At 40.1% G+C, this 21,171-nt stretch overlaps 1 protein-coding gene across 2 annotated transcripts in view; it reads left to right on the top strand.

Moving 5' to 3' along the window:
• SLC9A7 (solute carrier family 9 member A7) overlaps positions 1-20,593 on the top strand; it is a 151,031-nt gene extending 130,438 nt beyond the window's left edge. For both annotated transcript variants that reach the window (XM_019717411.2, XM_019717412.2), the window contains 2 exons: positions 10,825-10,930; positions 14,471-20,593. In XM_019717411.2, the coding sequence (XP_019572970.1) occupies positions 10,825-10,930; positions 14,471-14,722 (358 nt within the window). In that variant the 3' untranslated portion in view covers positions 14,723-20,593. The remainder of the gene's footprint in view (positions 1-10,824; positions 10,931-14,470) is intronic.
• Positions 20,594-21,171: the final 578 nt, after the last annotated feature.

The raw sequence follows: 21,171 nt of genomic DNA, 5'->3' as shown, positions 1-21,171 counted from the left end.
CATTTCTTTCTCTGAGATTTTATTGTTAGTATATAGGAATGCCATGTACTTTCGTATGTTGATTTTGTAGCCAGCAACTTTAGTGTATTCGTTTATTGTTTCTAAATGGCTTTTTGGTGGAGTCTTTAGGGTTTTCTATATATAGCATCATATCATCTGCAAAGAGTGACAATTTAACTTCTTCATTCCCAATTTGGATGCCTTTTATTTCTTTCTCTTGCCTGATTGCTCTGGTGAGGACTTCCAACACTATGTTGAAAAGCAGAGGTGATAGGGGACAGCCCTGTCGTGTTCCTGAACGTAGAGCAAAGGGCTTCAGTTTTTCACCATTAATTATGATATTAGCTGAGGGTTTGTCATATATGGCCTTTATTATGTTAAGGTATTTTCCTTCTATACCTATTTTATTAAGTGTTTTAATCATAAATGGATGTTGTATCTTGTCAAATGCTTTTTCTGCATCAATTGATATAATCATATGATTTTTGTCCTTTATTTTGTTTATGTGATGTATCACATTGATGGATTTGCGTATGTTGAACCATCCTTGTGCCCTGGGGTGAACCCCACTTGGTCGTGATGAATAATTTTGTAATGCATTGTTGCATTCGATTTGCTAGAATTTTGTTTAGGATTTTTGCATCTGTATTCATCAGAGATATTGGTCTGTAGTTTTCTTTTTTTGTGTTATCCTTACCAGGTTTTGGTATCAGGGTAATGTTGGCCTCATAAAATGAGTTAGGGAGTATTGTCTCTTCTTCAATTTTTGGAAGAGTTTGAGCAGGATTGGTATTAGATCCTCTTTGAAGGTTTGGTAGAATTCACTAGTGAAGCCATCTGGTCCTGGACTTTTGCTTTTGGGAAGGTTTTGGATGACTGATTCAATTTCCTTACTGGTGATCAGTCTATTTAGATTTTCCAGTTCTTCATGATTCAGCCTAGGAAGGCTATATGTTTCTAAGAACTTGTCCATTTCTTCTAGGTTATTGAATTTGGTGGCATATAGTCCTTCATAGTATTCTTGGATGATCCTTTGTATTTCTGTGGCATCCATGATAACTTCCCCTCTTTCTTTTCCTGATTTGTTTATTTGTGTTTTTTTCTTTTATCTTAGTGAGTCTAGCCAAGGGTTTGTCAATTTTATTAATCTTTTCAAAGAACCAGCTCTTTGTCACATTGTTTTTCTATTGCCTTTTGTTCTCTATCTCTTTTTTGTTCTGTTCTGATTTTTATTATTTCCTTTCTTCTGCTGACCTTGGTTTTTATTTGCTCTTCTTTCTCTAGTTGTTTAAGGTGTAACATGAGGTTATTTATCTGGGATTTTTCTTGTTTCTTGAGATGGGCCTGTAATATAAATTTCCCTCTTAAAACTGCTTTTGCTGCATCCTAAAAATTTTGGTAGGATATATTTTCGTTCTCATTTGTTTCTGTGTATAATCTGACCTCTCCTCTTTCTTCTTCTTTGACCTGGTCATTCTTTAAAAGTATGTTGTCTAATCTCCACATATTTGTTTTTCCTGCTTTCTTTTTGCAGTTGATATCCAATTTCAAAGCCTTGTGATCAGAGAATATGCTTGGTATGATTTCAATCTTCTTACATTTGCTGAGGCTAGTTTTATGTCCCAATATATGGTCTATCCTTGAGAATGTTCCATGTACACTAGAAAAAAATGTATAGTCTGATGTTTTAGGATGAAGTGCTCAATAAATGTCAATTATGTCCATTTCATCTAATGTGTCATTTAGGGCTGCTATTTCATTATTTATTTTCTGTTTGGATGATCTATCCATAGTTGTTGATGATGTATTTAGGTCCCCTACTATAATTGTGCTTTGGTCAATTTCTCCCTTTAGTTCTGTTAGTAGTTACTTGGTATATTTCAGTGCTCCCTGATTGGGGGCATAAATATTGATGACTGTTATGTCTTCTTGTTGTATAGTCCCCTTTATCATTATGAAATGTCCATCTTTGTCTCTTGTTACCTTTTTTATCCTGAAGTCTGTTTCATCTGATATCATTATGGTTACACATGCTTTTCTCTGGATGCCATTTGCTTGGAGTGTCAATTTCCATCCTTTCACTTTGAGTCTATATTTGTCCTTGTAGCTGAGATGTGTCTCTTGGAGGCAGCATATGGTTGGGTTTAGTTTTTTGATCCAATCTGCTACTCTGTGCCTTTTTATTGGTGAGTTCAGTCCATTTACATTTAGGGTGATTATTGATATGTGAGGATTTCCTATCATTCTATCTTTGGTTTTCTGGTAAGACTGTGTCTCCATTGTTTCTTTGCCTTTTTGTTGTTGTCTATTATTTCTGTGTGGTAGTATTCTATGATTTTTCCCTCTGTTTCTTCTTTTATTACATTATATATTTCAGTTCTGGATTTTTTTTTTGAGTGGTTACCATTAAGTTTATGTAAAAGAAAGTTTGATATTTAGAGTATTCCATTTTCTTCAGCATGCTTACTTTCTCCATTCCCATATTCCAGTTCAGGACTTTACTTTCCCCCTTTTATGTTTTGGTTGTCACAAATTATCCCTACTTATGCTGGTCGAATAGCCTCCTTCAGTATTTCTTGTAGTGCAGGTCATGTGTTAGAAAATTCCCTCAGCTTCTGTATGTCTGGAAAGGTCTTTATTCCTCCTTCATATCTAAAGGATATCTTTGCTGGATATATTATTCTTGGCTCATAATTTCTCTCTTTCAATAGTTTGAATATTTGATTCCACTCCCTCCTGGCTTGTAGAGTTTCTGCTGAAAAATCTGATGATAATCTAATGGGCTTTCCTTTGTAGGTTACCGTCTTCTTTTCCCTGGCTGCCTTGAGGATTCTTTCTTTGTCGTTAATTTTTGACAGCTTCAATACAATGTGCCTTGGAGAAGGCCTGTTGGGGTTGAGGTAATTAGGTGTTCTATTTGCTTCTTGGATTTGAGGATCCAGTTCTTTCCACAAGTTTGGGAAGTTCTCATCGACTATTTGTTTGAATATACTCTCTGTTCCCTTCTCTCTTTCTTCTCCTTCTGGTATGCCCATTATTCTTATATTGCTCTTTCTGATGGAATTAGAAAGTTCTTGTAGAGTTCTTGCATTTCTTTTAAGTCTCAAGTCTCTTTCTTCTATCCATGTCATTTCCAGATTTCTATCTTCGATGTCACTGATTCTTTCCTCCATCTGGTCAACTCTACTACCTAAGCTGGCTATTTCATTCTTCATTTCTTTTATTGAGTTCTTAATCTCCAGAAATCCTATTGGGTTATTTTTTAAAATTTTAATCTCTTTGGTAAATGTTCATTTTGTTCTTTGATTGTGTTTCTGAGTTCATTAAACTGCCTGTCTGTGTTTTCTTGCATCTCGTTGAGTTTTTTCAGAACTGCGATCTTGAATTCTCTGTCATTTAAGTCACATATTTCCATGTCTTTTAATTCATTTTCTGCAGACTTTTCACTTTCTTTCTGAGCTTCTTGTTACCTTGGTTATTCATGGCCATTAATGATTTATTATTTCTCTTCCTAGATGTCTATAGGAGTGGGTTTTGCAACAGGTTGATAGACAGAGGTCTTTCTTTTGTTTTCCAGTAGGTGTTGGTAGAATTTTATTTTCTCTTGACTGTAGCCTTTTATTCTCTCTCATACTGTAGTGTTACGTTTTCTCTGTCCTATTCTGGCTTCTCACATGATGGGGGCAATTTCCTGGAAGGTGGGCTTCTCCTCTGTAAACAGTTCACCTGGGTCATAGCCACCACGTCCGTCAGGGGGTGTGGAGAGTTTCTGAAGTTCCAAAGCTCTTCCTGCACCAGATTCAGAGCCTGAGTTTTTCAGCTGCTCTGTTTATTCCTGCAAGTATCTGCCCAGATAGGTGTGGATTGGGCGGGGTGGGTTGTGAGAGGTGACCCAAAGCAATGGTGATGAGGACCACCACAGCCAGTCCCGCTTTTATGGCTCCCTCCCCTTTGTCATACCTAGTTGGGATGCGAGTCCGTGTCTGTGGAACACAGTTTTCAGAAGTTCAAATATTCTGTTATTTTGATCTGACACTGCTACTGTTCTGCTTCTATCACTGGGCAGATGGGGGCAGGGCGAGCTCTGGGAGGGTAGGGAAGGGATGGCTAGTCTCACTGCCTAAGGCTTCTGTTCTGTGGTCAGCAATGAGGTCTTAAACCACTGTTTTGAGCCTTCTTCCCTCAGTCTTTGCTCAGACGTCTCTGCCATGAGTATTGGGTTCAGCCGTATTATATGCTGTCCTCTCAGCCCTGTTGGCCATAAGCCATGCCCTAGCAGATCTAGTTCTTCCCTCTCCCCCAGCTGCGGTAGTTACGGAATGCAGCGATCTTGGAGCATCGAGCTAGGTCTGTGTCTTGCGCAGCCCCGTCTCCGCACTTCTCCCTTCCCTCCTCCCCTGCTCGCGCAATTTGCCCACCTTTAGATGATTTCAGTAAGGCACATCTTAGTTTTGCGTGTTTTGTGCAGTGAGTCCTTTGTGAAATTATAGTTGTTCAGTTTGTTGTAAATTCCAAGGGAGCTTTCAAGAGGCTCATGTCACACTGCCATTTTTATGTCATCCAACATGATCTTATACATAGAAAACCCTAAAGACTACACTAAAAATGTTTTAAACTAACAAACAAATTCAGTAAATTTGCAGGATATAATTTTTTTCCCCTCTTCCCACTTCCCCTCCTCCCTCTTCCCCACCCCCACCTCCGAGTCAAGCCATTGTTTCTCAGTCTAGTTATGGAAGATGCAGCTCACTGGCCCATGTTGGTATTATGATCATTGTGCTCTACCCGGCTGAGTCAGTAGGTCGCTGGCTGCCAGCCGACCGCTCACAGCAGCCCAGCTCCAGGTCGAGCCATTATTCTCAATCTAGCTGTAGAGGGCACAGCTCACTGGCCCATGTGGGAATCGAAACCAGATACTTTAGTGTTAGCAGCACAGCCCTCCAACCACCTGAGCCACCTGGGCCACCCAGCCGCCCCTAGGATATAAAGTTAACATACAAAAATCAGTTACATTTTTATACACTAACAATGAACTAGTCAAAAAAGACATTAAGGAAACAATTTCATTACAGTAGCATCAAAAATAATAAAATACTTAGGAATAAATTTAAGCAGGTAAAGATCTGTACACTGAAAACTGAAAAAAAAAATGATGAAAGAAATTGAAGACGACGCAAGTAAATGGAAAGGTATCTGTGTTCAAGGATAAATTGTCCATACTTCTGAAGGTGATTTACAGATTCAATACAATCACAATCAAAATTCTAATGGCATTTTTCACAGAAAAAGAAGAAACAATCCTAAAATTCATATGGAACCACAAAAGATTCTGAAAAACTTAAGCCATATTAAACCAAAAGAACAAAGCTAGAGGCATCATACTTCCTGATTTCAGATTATATTGCAACGGTATAGTACTCAAAACAGTATTGGCATAAAAACAGACACACAGACCAATGGAACAGAATAGGGAGCCCAGAAATAAACCCTCACATATAGGGTCAACTGATCTTTGACCAAGGTGCCAAGAAAACACAACGGAGAAAGGACAGTCCTTTAGTAATTGTGTTGGAAAAACTCAATATCCACAGAAAAAAAGAATAAAACTGGACCCCATCTTACACCACTCACAAAATCAACTGAAAATAGATGAAAAATTTAAATGTAAGACCTAAAACTATAAAACTCGTAGAAGAAAACATAGGGAGAAAGCTCCTTGACTTTGGTCTTGGCAATGATTTTTTGGATTTGACACCAAAAGCATAGGCAACAAATGTAAAAACAACACAAATGAGAATATATCAAATTTCAAAATTTCTGCACGGCAAAGGAAATCGTCAACAAAATGAAAAGGCAACCTATTGAATGCAGAAAATATTTGTAAACCGTATATCTGATAAGGGATTAATATCTAAAATAAGGAATCCGTACAACTTATTAGCAGAAAAACAAGTAACCAATTGAAAATAGGAAAGGGCCTGAATAGACATTTTTCCAAAGAAGACGTACACGTAACCAACAGGTACATGGAAAGATGCTCAGCATCATCAGGAAAATGCAAATCAAAACCACAGTGAGATACCACCACCTCATACCTATTAGTATGGCTATTATCAAGGTCAAAAGATAACAAGTGTTGGGAAAATGGAGAGAAAAAGGAACCCGTCTATATTGTTGGTGGGGATATAAATTGGTACAGCTATTATAGAAAACAGTATGGAGGTTCCTCAAAAAATTAAAAATAGAACTATCATATGTTCTGGTAATCCCACCTCTGGGTATATATCCAAAGGACATAATATCACTATCTTGAAGAGCTGTCTGCACTCCCATGTTCAGAGTATCATTATTCACAGTAGTGATGATATGGAAACAACCTAAGTGTCAGTCAATGCATGAATGGATAAAGAAAATGTGTATATATGCAGTGGAATAATATTCAGCCTTAAAAATGAAGCAAATTCTGCCATTTGGGACAATATGGATAAACATGGAGGACATGCTGTGAAATAAGCCAGGTGTAGAAATACAAATACTGCATGATCTCACTTATTGGTTGAATCTGTGAAAGTCAAACTCATAGTAACAGAGAGTAGGATGGAAGTTGTGCCAGGGGCTGGGAAGTGGGAGAAATGGAAAGATGTTAGTCAAAGTGTACAAACTTTCAGTTGTAAGGTGAATAATTTGTGGAGCTCTAATGTACAGCATGATGATTATAGTTAATACTGTATTGTGTACTGACATTTTATGAGAGTAAATCGTAAGTGTTCTCACCACACACACACACACACACACACACACACACACACAGAGAGAGAGAGAGAGAGAGAGAGAGAGAGAGAGAGAGAGAGAGAAAATGGTTACCATGTGAGGTGATGGCGATGTTTGTTAGCTTGATCATGGTAATTATTTCACAACTTATACATACATTTAAACATCTCGTTGTATACCTTAAATATGTATAATTTTTATTTGTCAATCATACTTCAATAAAGCTGGGAGGGGAGAAATTGATTCTTTGAAGAGTAACAGGATGATCTCTAAAGTCTCATCTGAAAGTAAATTTTAGTGACTTTGGGATTTCCACTTTTTTAGTTTGGAGCAGAGAAACTAAAAGGAATGTAAGCAGGCACATGTTTGAAAAATTAGATGAGGAAGGTGCCCATGATTCTTTGGCTCCATAGATGATCAAACAAGAAAAAGTGGGCATTGGCTGCATCAGAGGAGAGTTCAGCTGGACATGAATGCACCCCACAGGCTGGCAAGAGGCAGTGTGGTAGCTCCTTCCGTGCACTAGCCTGGAAATGGGATAGACAGGCTTCCAAATTAAGATGAGAGGCCCAGTGCACACATATACCTCCCTTTTCTCCCCAGGCTCATTGGAATCACAGAGGAGATATTTTTGACTACTTGGAAGACCAAAGGTAGAGGGAATTTTAGCAGAAAAAACTAGTCCAGGACAAAAGTGAATCTTGAGCCAGTTTGTCCAGGTGATTTATTAAAGAATGTTGTTAGAACAGCTGCAACAGGTATATTCTGTGTCAACGGATCTACTTTGTAGCTGTTAAATTTTTCTTTAGGCTATATAGCTCTCTAAAGAAAATAGGGACACTGCCTGGGGAGGGCTTGGTAGAGAAACAGATCTTGAAGCCATCAAAGATTTTTTGCCCCAGAGTAAACCACCTCCTCACTTTGGTGTGGTAGGAATCCTCACCTGCCTGATGAACTGAGAAACTGAGTAAAGACATGAGGGTGGGGATGCCGAAGTAATTAAACAATCCCAAATATATTAAAATTTTTCTGATAAAAGCCTTAGAGTTGAGAGGTTTTTCCAGTCACGGTTTAAGAATAGGTTGTTTAAAAAAGGAGCAAACAAGAAGAAACTCTTGGAAATTAAAAGTAAAGTTCCTGAAATTAACCAAAAAAATGTAATAAGTAGTTTAATTACATGGTGAAGATCAAATAATTGATCTGGAAGATAAAGTTGAGGGGAAAAATATCTCTAAGAATTCAAATAAAAAGGGATGTGTAAGAGAAGAGTTTTAAGATCTTGAGGTTAGACCCAGATGGTCCACAGTCATTTAGCAGGATCTGAAAGGAGAAGATAGAGACCATGGAGGAAAAAAAGTACCAAAGAAATAATGGAAGAAAAATGTCCCTTAGCTAAGGAAAGATACATGTCTCCAGAGTGCAAGGGCCTACTTAGTGTGACCAGAACGAATGGACATGTTATAGCATGCCCTAACTACAGGAGGAAAAGTAGGACTCTTCAAGGCTGCCAAAGAGAAAAACTGTCAGCCTTCAAAGGGCAAGAATCAGACGTGGCATCAGCAAAATCGAATGTTCAAATTTCATTGTGCATTATCAAAGTTGTGGGATGAAAAGAGAAAGTCTGAGGCTAGACTTCTACACCCAAACTGTTAATCAAAAATAAGCGAAAAGAAAAAAAAGAGGGTGGCTTTCAGGCAGGCAAGAATTCAGGAAGTTTTGCACTGTACAGACTCTATATGAAAGTGGGGGAGGGAACCAACATAAGGATTAAACAGAACAAAATCCAACTAAAGGTGCAACATTGTAGAAGCAGTGATTTGTTGTAAACCAGAAGAAATGAACAAGATCAAAAATAAATTTTAAAAGATCCTTTATTTAGCAAGACACTCAAGTGTTCTCTTCTGAGTAACAAAGTTTAAATGACATTGTATTACATTTCCTTTAATAGTGTTCCAACCACTCTGTTTGGTTAGTGAATAATATTCATATAATAAGATTATTACAAATGCTGCTTATTTTTAACATTTAGACTCAATCCATAGAATATTTACTTATAATTATAAAATAGAATGCGAACTTTATGTATCTGTAGTATAAAATTATAATAAAAATTAGGAAAAAATTGAAAAGAAGAGGCAGGAGAATAAATGAACTAAATTTGCCATCCTTCCTAGGAGGGAGTTAAAAGCCTGTGACTAAAGTTTATAAAGAAAAAGGAGAAAAATGTATTGTATGAAGTTGTAATGATAATTACCAGACCACTGGGTGGGAGAGACACTTGATATTTCATTTTTGCCCTTCCAACAATCTGAATATTTAAAAATACATATGTAATTTTTTTCCCTTTTGATGAAGTTGTTAGAAGCCCTTCTGTATTTGGAGAAGAGAGAGCTTGCCTTTGAACTGCCTGAGGCAGGAAACAGAAAGGTAGCCTCCGGTTCCCCGGTGACTCTTGTATTAGTCATTCATTCTACAAACCCAGCTGCTGTCAGCTTCTGAGTTAAAGACACAAGATAACTGATAGGCCTGTAGGGGCTGTTCCCAGGAATGGGGTTAGAGGACAGCGGTCAAAGGGGGCTTGTTCTGTTTGTAAAGCCTTTAGCAGAGCTCACACATCCTCCTGTGTTGAGTAATTCCCATCTAGAAGTATGCCCCAAGGTCTCTCACCTCCTCCTATAGAGAAGGTTTTTCTTTCTTGTGATGCTCTAAATGAAGACAGGAAGTGATGGTGCTTGGAGTAGTCATCCTCTTGGGTACAGATGGCTGTGATAGGTTCTCATCTTCCTTTAAAGTCTCTTGTCCAGTCCTGCATTTGCGGTGGCCATGTGAGTCTCCGCCTTTTCCATATTGCTCAGGCTGTGGGTATCAGAAATGGTCCTGGCTGTATTCTAATATGACATGTGCTTCGTGGTGCTTCCAACACACGGCTGTGCGTTGAGCAGCACAGCTATCCGTAGACTGGCAAACCCACGTAATAGACTGGGCTCCCCTCATAATAGTTGACCTTCATGTTAGAGCAGTGGTCTCAACTGACAGCAGGTTTGCTTCTCAGGGGACATTTGGCAATGTCTGGAGACATTTTTGTTGTCATACCTGGGGAGAGGTTGGGGTGTTACTGGCATCTAGTGGGTAGAGGCCAGAGATACTGCTAGATATCTTACAATGCAGGAGAGCCCCCTACAACAAAGAATGATCTGGCCAAAAATGTTGATAGTGTCGAGGTTGGGAAACTATGTTGGAGAGCCTGGGAGAGGGGCAGCAGGTAGAATGAAGAAAAATCCTGCATGGGAAGTTGGGAGATTTATGTCTGAGTGAACTTAGTAAAATCATTTCACCTCGTCAAGTCTCAGTTTCCTCCTTTGTAGTTGTCCTAGGTTACTTCTAAGGTCTTGTCCACCTCGACCATTGTCACCATGTAACCTCTGAGTACAGTGGTTTAACAAGAATCCTTACAGAGAACCCATGGCCGAGGGAATCCAGGGGCTGCAATAGCTCTACTCCAGGCAAACTGTCTCCTGTTTGCGAGACGTGAGCTGGTTGTGTGTCAAAAGCTAGAATGCTGATTGAAACCAAAATTCTCATTCAACATAACAATGAAGGGGAAGGGTGTTCTAATTAATCTAATATTCTTTTTAACTGAAAATTGGGAATGGCCAACCTGAAAGTTAACAGTGAACACTTAAGGCTGATGGGGCATTGTTTAATCTTTGATTCAGACTTGCAGACTACAAGTACAACCATACCTCGGAGATAGTGCAGGTTTGGTTCCAGACCACTGTAATAAAGCAATTATCACAATAAAGTGAGTCGTAATCTTTTTGCTGGTGGAGGGTCTTGCCTTCAATTTGTAAAAAGTGCAATGTCTGTGAAACTCAATACAGCAAAGCACAATAAAATGAGGTATGCCTGTATTTTCTGTATTGTACTCGTAAAATGGGGGAAAGAGGCTTTTTGTGGTACTATGTCACTGATTTACTTGTTGGGATTTCTAAACACATTTTATTGGGTACGTGTTTTCTTTGCAGGCGTTTTTCCTTAATTCTCTTTTTAAAGTTACTTAAAGCCGATCCTCACACACAGTGGCCCTCCATTAACCACCACTCTCCCAGCCTGGTGTGGCTTGCTCGCTCGATGTCTGACCAGTCCCCAGGTATACGACGTAAGTACCGCCTGTTAGGGCTGCGTTCTATTCAGACACCAAATTCAGAGAGTTTGCTTTCCAGTAGGATGATTACAAGTGGCCAGCGTACATAGGCTTAATACATTTTGTACAACCACAAAGAAACCATTTTACCCGAGTCATGGGGCTCCCAAACATCAGCAGCTGTGATGTAGTGGAAAGAACAATGGATCTGGAATCAGAACAACTAGACCAATAGATTCAAAAGTTAGTATTATAATTTCCAATCCTGCTGATAGCTTACTTAATAAAAGCTGTATTTTTCTGAATGCTGAATAGTTTTCACCTCTGTCTAAAGTGATACTATGGGCCATTTGGATGTTTTTTATCGTCAGAGACAAAGGGCACTGACCTGGCATTGTCACTTATCCCACTATTGAAGCTCCAATTGATTACACTCTTCAATCTTACGTTTCATGGGGTTTACATGTGTCTTTGCCTTCTGGCTCTAGTCTTTTAAACAGTTTCTAAAGCTTTGAATTTTAATTAGGTTTTATAAGGTTCACTTTTCATGTCTATGTAATACCAGGTAGTAAAAGAACTAACTCACTATTAAAACTCTATGAAAACCTTATCTAATCCGAAGCTTACCAACTATTCTCTTGCTCAATGATTAGGGGCATTGGACTAGTTTGCACTCAGCATAAACTCAGTAAACGTCCAGGCACTTAAATTGAAAGTACTTTCCTCAACAGTTGAGAGTCTGTTCAAGGTTTGCTTCCTGGGGTAATGTTTGGGTAGTGGACTCCCCATAGCCAGCCCAAGATGGCGTGACTTGGGCTACAAGCAAGTGTCACCCTCCACGCTGCTGCTGCTGCTGCTTTGGGGCTGGGGTCATGACCCGAGTCTCAGCCAGCTCCAGACATGGTGAGGCCTGCTGCTGAGAGAGCGGGAGCAGAGTCTTTGAAAATTTAACTGGGAAACCAAAGGTGAGAAAGTAGAGGGGCTCCACTCAGAGTTTAGTGCTGGATGAGGGTCTTGGGCTGGATTGCTCTCATGGCTGTTTGACACATTGTTGCGTGGTTCTCACTTATCACCAATAGGGCATTTGTACTTCAAGTTTATTTGGGAGACATCTAAGGTGTTAATTATTCACCATTTCCACTAACTCCAAACCACTTAGGTTTGATATCCACTTAGAAAACAGTGTTCTTCCTCTTCTGAAAATGACCTCTGGTTATTTAAAATGCACATGTTCCCACAACATACTTCTTTGCAGGTGTTTGCAGGGTTATTTTCCTGCATTTTCATAGCAAGCCTGCAGTGGACAGCTAATTATATAATAATATAAACTTTCAGTTTAACCAAACTTTGGCTGATCTTGTCATCTAGAATTTAAGTGAGTGGATTGCTTTTATCATTTGCATATAGCATTTCATTAAGCTCTGACTTGGAAATCCCTCTTTGCTGGGTTTTACTATTTGTCCATGTTTCTCGATGACCTTTCCTTGGATACCATTTGTTTGGGCTTATGAATTTTGTAATGGAATGGGTCAGCCTACAGTCTTGTTTTTTCCTGTCAGTGAATTTTGGCCTGCTTTCCACTACAAGGGGCTCCTGTCCGGGGTTCCTCTATGCTGCTGTGGGTTGTGGGGCATTGGCTACATTTGCACAATTACCCTCATATGCAGTTGTTTCAGATTCGTCTCTGTCCCTCCAAAACTTGGAAGAGTGAAATACATACCAGGAGAGTCTCTCCCTGAAATTTGGGAGCTAAGAGCTCTGGGAGAGGTATTTTGACAGACATGAACAAAAACATTACTTAGCACATGTACGAGTGTGAATGGGAGAAATGGAACAGGGAACATGATGTCATTTGTTGTTAAGACAACTATCACAGGGCAGATAGAGTTTCAGGACTTTCTAAACACTACGGGAGGGAAGGAAATTGGGGAGTTTGGGACGAGTTTTAGAATCACACTCTGCCTGACTAAAGGATTCTTATTTAATTGTACATTTGCACCCTGCCCAATTCCAGTAAGGATTTGAGGCAGTAAGCAAGAGAAGTTGCCTGTTAAAGAAGCCGGAGCATTGGTTAAGTGGAGTCACATTGTGGAGTTGGGAGAAGTCAACATCACTGAGAAACAATGCAGAAAAGGGGCATGTGCTTGTCACCAGTCAGGGCACAGAGATGGGCTGGGACAGGAGAAGAGAGGTAGGCGGAACTCAGGAGTCCTCCCCAGGTCGGTGCATTTAACAGGCATTCATCTAGCACTTACTATGACTTAAGCACCTCAAGGAAGGGTGCCCAGAAGAGAAGGAGGTCGAGGTCACTGCCCTTTGGAGGGTCTCATCTCTATGGTGAATCCAGGCACGGATGTGGGAGAACCTGACTATGGTTTTGGGCAGCATGACTGAGTGGGGACCACAAGTCTGTTAGGGAGGCAGGTTCGGGCCCTGCACCGAGGAGACCCTATTGAGGACAGCATGCAGGACTTCAGTTGTGCTTTGCAGGGTAGATGGGAAATATGACAGAAAGAGCATCTTTAAAACTGTTTGCCATTTAAAAAAGAAGTTCACGATGTTTGGCAGCCATGCAGTGGGGGAGCGGAAGAGCATGCCACCCCTTGGTTTGCATCTTGAACCCATTGTAGAGGGAAAGGTTATGTCTGACCTCACACTGCTTCCTGACATTCTCCCTGCTGTCTTTTAGTTTGAAGTGGTTGCCACTTGGCTGATATCTGCCTTACTCGGCATTGTCTGTTTTGCTACAACTGCTGCTTAGCATGAGACACTATGCCAGTCCTCTTCCTGACGGGGTGACTTTTCACATCCTTTATGTGGGTAAAACCAGTCTGGAGGCAGCATAAATCCTAACCCTGCTTCCTACCAGCTGGGCAACCTTGGGCAAATTTCATAGGTTCTCTTAGCTCAGATTTTCTGCTCTGTGACATGAGTGTTTGCGCCCTTCACAGGAGAGGAGTAAGGACCAAATGAGAGCTTATATGACATTCCTGGCAGGCATATAATAGCTGCTCAAGAAAATGTACCTTCCTTGTCCATCACTTGTTTCATCTACCTGAGGGCTTCCTATCGGGGTTTTTCGATGGGGCAGGAAGGAAATCCTAATGTTTCATCCTCTTCCCTCCACTGCTGACTAGGGCAAACAATAGTTCAAATGTAAACCAGGTGGTTTTAGGATGGTTTGTGTAGGGCAGGAGGCCCACCCAGAAGACCTTCTCAGGGAAGAGAGGACCTAAAACCTATTTCAAGGTTTGCCCAGTGACCTTACCCCTTCCTTTCTTTGTGGGTTGGGAAGCTGAAAATCCAGGCTGGTCTCCCCTTCTTCCCTTGGGGTCAGTAACCCCAAGCTGTCAGGCATTTAACCTCAGAGCCGCTTTCTGCCGTTCCAAGTCCTAGTCCAGGTAGCAGTGCTGTTCACTGAGTAGCACACTAGAGGCTCAAGGCAGGCAAGCTTCATGGTCTGCAGTTTCAGAAGAGGAGTTGAGGTTGGGGTTCGCTGCTGGAGCTCTGGAAGATTCCTGTCTCCCATTTGTTGTTGTTTGTTGCACTTTTCAGAACCAAGAGCCACTGAGAGAAGAAGACTCTGATTTCATCCTGACCGAGGGTGACCTCACCTTGACCTATGGGGACAGCACAGTGACTGCCAATGGCTCCTCAGGCTCCCACACGGCCTCCACGAGCCTCGAGAGTGGTCGGAGAACAAAGAGCAGCTCAGAGGAGGTGCTGGAACGAGACCTGGGAATGGGAGACCAGAAGGTTTCAAGCCGGGGCACCCGCCTAGTGTTTCCCCTGGAGGATAATGCATGACTTTCCCCCTAAACCCTGAAGCAATGGAGTAGGCTCACCTGTGGGGTGAGGCTGGCTGCATGTTCCAGTGTTGTTTGAGGTGGGACAGTGAGTGAATGGAATTAACACTTCTATTTTATTGAGGTCTGAAGATACCTTAACATTTAAAATTTAACCCAAGATGCAGATGGTGGGGCTCAAGTGTCTCTAAATAAAGACAAATGCAGACCTATTCCCACTTTTTCACATAGTAGTGCGCTGTTCAGAGTTAAACAAACAAAAATAGCATGCTTTAATGGTCCCTTAATTCATTCACCTGCAGTATCTGAACAAGGTGTGGCAGGTGCTGGGGATCCCCCCCCCAGCCCCCACAGAAGAGGCTTCATATCCATACCCAGCAGGGCAAGTGTAGCTGGCTGTAGGAATATTGAGTGAGGGGAGAACAGGCTAGAAGAAAGATCGTGAAGGAAGGCAAGTTAGATTGGACCTCCAAGGATGAGGGGCAGCTGGTAATAAATGGAATAGAAAACATGAAAAAGTAATTTGAGTGGAGGCGCCAGCATTGCGGGCTGTGTGCCGGCAACTTCATCTCAGGATTCCTGACTTCTTTTGCTACCTGTGTTTCCTCTAGACTGAAGAGTGGAAAATATATCCATGAACATTTCAACATGGGGGAAAGAATTATAATTCCTTCTCTGGAAATCTCCATGAAGAAGAAGTTACTGAAATGTTTAAAACCAAAGGCAAAATAGTGTTATACTGTTTTTTTTTTAATTAACCTGAAGGCAGGAAAAACTTTAGAAACGGATGATGACATCACTGCAAAAATCAGTTCTTGAAGGCTGCCATATGAGCTGACTTCCTGGGAAATGATTAATAGAACTGAGATATCTACTGTGGGTTTAGAAATAACAGCAAAATCTTTGGGGTGCTTTGATCTGGAGAAGGCAGCAAGTAGTGTAAGAGGCAGTACGCTAGTATTCAAAAGGAAGAAATCTCACTGCAAAATAAATAAATAGCTGCAAAAAATGCAGATAGTGTGCTAAAGACTGAACAGAATTCCCAACATTAAGCTAAGAAATGCACGAGATTTCAGTGGCTACCTGTGGAATCGCAGGCATCAGTAGAAAGTTAAGCATAATTCAGTCCATTGGAAGGTTCTGTCTACTATAAGATTAAGAATCCAGGTGTCTTGACACTGAATGCCATGTAGAGAAGTGTCATTTTCTTGGTATCTGCTAGGCTTGCACCAGCTTAATGTGTGAATGTTGTTTGAAATTTAGTTTGGGTTCTTTGTAGGTGAGCGATTTTACCTGCCCATACTTATAGTAGGTGGAATACTGAGAGAAGTCTTAGAAATCAAGTTTGAGATTCTTCCCAAGTCTCTATGCTTCAGGGCTAGTATATTTGAAAACCCAATTTCTAAAAATTGCTTCTATGAAATGTGGGCATTTTTATTATGGCAGACAAAATAGTGGCCCGATCTAGTCCACCCATAATGAAATCAGCCAATGAACCTTCTTAAGTCACATTTTTAATGGCTAATTTTTAAATAAGACATTGCTTCACACTTAGTTTTTCAATTGATAATTTGTGCAAACCAGGAAAGATGTATTATTAGGTTGAGTCATATGAAATTGTTGGTTTTCAACCATTTTTAAGAAATAGAAATGACAATTTCATATGGTTTAGTATAATAGAATGGAATGATTTTTTTATTCCTCTCTTTCTATCTACACTAAAGTCCATTTCGAGTTTATGGTCAGCCATGGGCTTTGTAAGATTGGAAAAAAAGCTAAACAACGTACCTAACTCCATGAAACTCAGGGTTACCTAGGCTAGTGAAGGACTTAAGAAAACCTATGACCCACAGCCAGATAAACAGTTTTCTTAAAGAGCCACTGGACAGGAAGTCAGACTGCAGAGAGCAGCGGCTAAGCTTGACAGAAGGCTGGAGATGTGTGTATGTACCCGTGCCCAGAACCACTACAGGAGTTTTTATTCAGTGGAGTTATCTCAGTAATGACAGCCATACCATGTAAACTTCGTGAACTTTTGTGTGTGCTTGTTTTTTGCAGAGATGGAGGAATAGGCTGGTTGGCTCTTTAGTTGACTCTTTATAAAACTATGCTTATCTCTTATGTTGCTTGCTTATTTAATTTCCGAGAGAAGCAGCTAACAGAAAAACCCTGATGATGGTTCTTGAAAAGAACCAACTAGGTAGGACACACCCTCTCTTCATTAACGTCAAGGCTTTATTGTCATTTTGGTTTACCAGGAAACTTTCAGCAAATTATAAGAAATTGTCCTCATAGGGAGAAAAAATAAACACTGAGTTTCCCATCCTAGTCTTAGTTCAATCCATAGATCGTTGTGTTTTCCCCCAAAGGGTCTTGTAGTCTTCATTGCAAACATTTATCCTGACCTTAAATATGAGTAAATGAAGATTTGCCAAGACCAAAAGTTAGCTAGAGTTGTAGTTATTTGGTTGTTTTTTTTAATTCAGTTGATCAGAGTAAGTCACTAACTGACCTATGGTCCTAATTTTTATTTGCAAAATGTGGAGAGTAATGCTGACCTTACCAGGGGTCTGGAGTGTGAGCCATTCATCGAAATTCTTCCACTTCTAGAAGCATTATGCCTACACCGAGTTGTGAAAAGTAGGCTGCCACAAAGCCCAGAAGCCATCTAACTCATGGCCAACTATCTGATGCCAGTCTGGCATAAACCACATTGAAACTACTGAGCAGTGGTACATCTAACTAAACAAAGTTCTTTTGAGAGGGTAATCTTAAGTTATCCTCTAAACATATTTGTTCTGGGTTGGGGGGTGGTGTGACAGTTCAGCAGAGTTAGATGTTTTAGAGGAGAAGATCTCAACCATGGCTGCACATGAGGATTACCTGGCCCATTTTTTAAAAAAAAATATCAACAAAAGGCCCTACCCTCAGCTAGCCAGAATCAGTGGGGACCTGGCTTCCGTGCTGTGTTTTGGCTTCTTAGGGTTGATAGCCTTTAGTCTAGAACTTGCAGGGAACCCTAATTGGAACCTTAAAGAATGGCCTAGCAAATTAAGTTTTAAAAATTTGTTAGCTGTGTGTAACAAACTGAGTATTGATCAATAATACAGACTGGGTACCTATGAGTCTTGTACTACTAATCTGCAGAATTCAAGAATGTACTCCATAAAGTACAGCTGGTTAAAAAAAAAGTCACATTTGAAAACTTAGAAGGATGACTTGAGTGTTTGTGGGAGGGGGGATTAAAAACCTGTTATCTTTGCCCCCATTTGTGGGGGGGAGAAGGTGGTTTTGTGTTAACTGAGCTGCTGACTAATCAAATGTGAAGGTTTCTGAGAAGCCGTCTTTTCAATTTAACCTGGGATTAAATTAATAGTCCCCTTTGCAGTCGAGTGAACTTTCTCTGCACACTCCACTTGTCCCCGTGCCAGCATCCATGCTGGACTCCTCAGGAAGCGGGTGGGCCCTTGTATTGCCAGAGCAGAGGCCCCATGCTAAATGGAAGGTTGTGATTACTTTGCTGTCATGTGGTGGTAGTGTTGGTAGCTGGTAATTAAGGAGATGCAAACTTTTGTGTAGCACTGACGAGAGGGAAGATACCAAACTTCTGTCATTCCTTTTAATATTCTTTTTGGGGACTACAAGGAGGTCTGAACTTTCTCTCCTAGAGAGGGAAATTTGGAATTTAAATCAGGCTGCATTTCTTCCGAGGAAACAAATATAGGAAAGGCATGTGTTATTCAATGGACTGACCATCCGGGGTACTTACTGGGGTGACCACACAAATAAGCATTGATGCCTTGCAGCCAAAAATCACACTGTGACATCAAGTGTTTCATCAAGCAAACAGAGGACCTGAAAATGTCCTCTGTGGTTTGGTTGACAAGTGAAATTTTAGAAAACACCAAAAATGTTATCTTAGCTATCCGTGAACATTTCAGTCCAGGGCAAAGAAGTAACACTTCCTTCCAAAACAGAGGTCTGTCTCACGTCCCCCACCCCATCATATCTCCCTTTCTCTGTCCATAGTGGAAGTTAATGTAATCATGTCAGATAATTAATGTGTACGGAATGACTTCTAAATGTAGACACACTGACGCACTTAGAGGAGGTCAGTGGCAGGGCAAGCCAGCAAATGATCAGAGGGGAAATCGCCCGCTTGGAAACCTGCCTTGGTTACCCACTGTGAGAGATGCATCAGAAAGCTGATTTTACCATCTGTTGTCAAATGTAATCCGGAATGAGGGCTGCTAGAAAGTCAGCTTGCTATTCAGTAAGTACATGACTTTTTATTTCACTTCAGAAATGGGAAACTTGACAAGTTTCATGTCTTTGATGTTGATTCTGTAGGTGAGTTAATATAGGAGCTAGTCTGTCAGATATTTTAGAGGTATCATTGAGTTCTGATCTCTTCTGTTGTTTTCTAAAGGAGAATCTGGCTTGCCAGTGTCAGTTGCTATGTTCTGACATAGTAAATGGAAGGAATCCAGTGGCCAACAGAATTTAGACACAACCCGTCTGAATGCTGCTTTCACCACTTTGATACCTGAAAAAGACCTTCCCCCTTTCTAAAACCTAATAAGAACAACATAAAGAGAAACAGTCTAGAAACTAATGCAAGTGTCTAACTAAGAAAAGCAAGGAGGCTCTTTGACAATCCTTTCAAGACAAGATTTAGAAATAAGCATTTTTCCAGTTTCAATTTTTGTAACTAGTTTTTTTTTAATTAACAAACATATCTTGTCACCCAGTGTTAGCAGAAATCGTAAAGAGGAAAACCAAAGTTTTTGATGTCAGTTTTATTTTTGTAAGCAGGGTATACTATAACCATGGCCCACATGGAACACCCAGGCAGCCAGTTTTCTGCTACCTGAGTCTTGGAGATGATGAGAAGGAAGGGTTCCCTGTTCTGCCTTTTGAAAAGGTCTGAAACAAACATGAGAGCACTTGGCCGCCTTTTCAAGGTTAACAGAAATGCCAAATGTCATAGTGAGCTCGACCCTTGGTCAGTGGAAAATGATCTAGGCCTGTATATGTTGGAGGAGCTCAGATAGTAAAGGACTTGTAAACAGCATGAAGAACTCTACATCTGCTGATAAAGCGCTTAAAAAGTTAAGATCCAAGTGTGACTGGGTGGCTGTCTCACTGCATGGACGTTTGGGGGTTGACTTCTGTTGATTATTCCAGTTGTGGGCTTTGGAGAGGAAGAGGAATGATTTTCAGTTGTGTGGGTGTGAAGTCTATAGATTTACAATTTATCACTGAAATCACTCATTCAATGTATGACTTCATAGTAGGGTCACCTCCTCCTAGGTTGTCTTTATTTTTTACATAAAATACATCTAGTACAATTTACTTAGGAAGTTTTACTATGTTCATTAAAATTATTCAGTGGGAAGGCCACCAAGATTCCTTTGATAGCTGAACAGCAATTTAAAAAATAGAATAGGTTAATTTAACATAGGACGATGTGACCTTCTGGGGAACTTTTTATAGAGAGCTTACATACTGTAATTAGGGAGAATTTTGTCTTCTACTTCCATTGAACAGTGACAAACTGGTGGTTTTATAAAATTAATTATAGTATGTTATATAAACATGTTATGTAAAATAATATTAAAATATGTTTAACAGTGAAACAGTGAAGACTTGGAGTTATCGGCCACCTTTATGTGCAATAAGGAAAACTGCAGTTAGGCCCCGATGTGCTATCTTTCCCTAGCATCCTACTTAATGTTTGCCTTTGTGTATATGTTTAAATTGATATTGTAAAGCTATCCACATGTTTTCCTGCCTTTGCTGAGATTTAACACATTTTTCTCAAAGCTTTTTTTTTTTTATAAAACTCGAAATAAAAAGATTAACTGGCTGAGCTAATCTTGTTTTGTATTTAAAAAGCATTTTCTATTAGAAGGGTGTAGTGTGATCCTAATCTCAGTCTCTTTCCCTCACTGAGAGGTTCTTTTCTGAATGAAAGCTGTTCCTCTCCAGCTTCATTTAGACCAGGAGTTGACAAATTACAGCTGGCCCCTGAACCAAGTCTGGCCCACTGCCTGGTTTTGTAAATAAAGTTTTATTGGCATACAGTACACTCACTCATTTGCACATTTTCTGTGACTGCTTTCATTTAGAACTGAGGAGTTGTGACAGAAATGAGCAACTATTTCCTCATAAAGCCTGAACTGTTTACTATCTGGCTTTTTACAGAAAAGATTTTTGCTGACCCCTGATGTAGATGCTTGGGAAACTTTAGTTTTAAAATAGTATCTAAAAATCATGGCAACAGATACTTGAGATTTTTTTTAAAATGTGCCTTAGGTTAAAAGAAACACTTTAAACTTGGTCTCTGCTTGTGACTTCTTCTGGCTTGCAACAGTCTTTAACAAGCTTTGAGTGTTGGATAATTGCTAAGATTCTTGAACCCAACATACACTTTCCTTCATAGTCTTC

Source organism: Rhinolophus sinicus, chromosome X (genome assembly GCF_036562045.2).
Source record: "Rhinolophus sinicus isolate RSC01 chromosome X, ASM3656204v1, whole genome shotgun sequence".
Lineage (NCBI taxonomy): Eukaryota > Metazoa > Chordata > Mammalia > Chiroptera > Rhinolophidae > Rhinolophus > Rhinolophus sinicus.
Note: the sequence above shows the minus strand (reverse complement) of the source record. Positions and strands in the feature narration are given on the sequence as shown.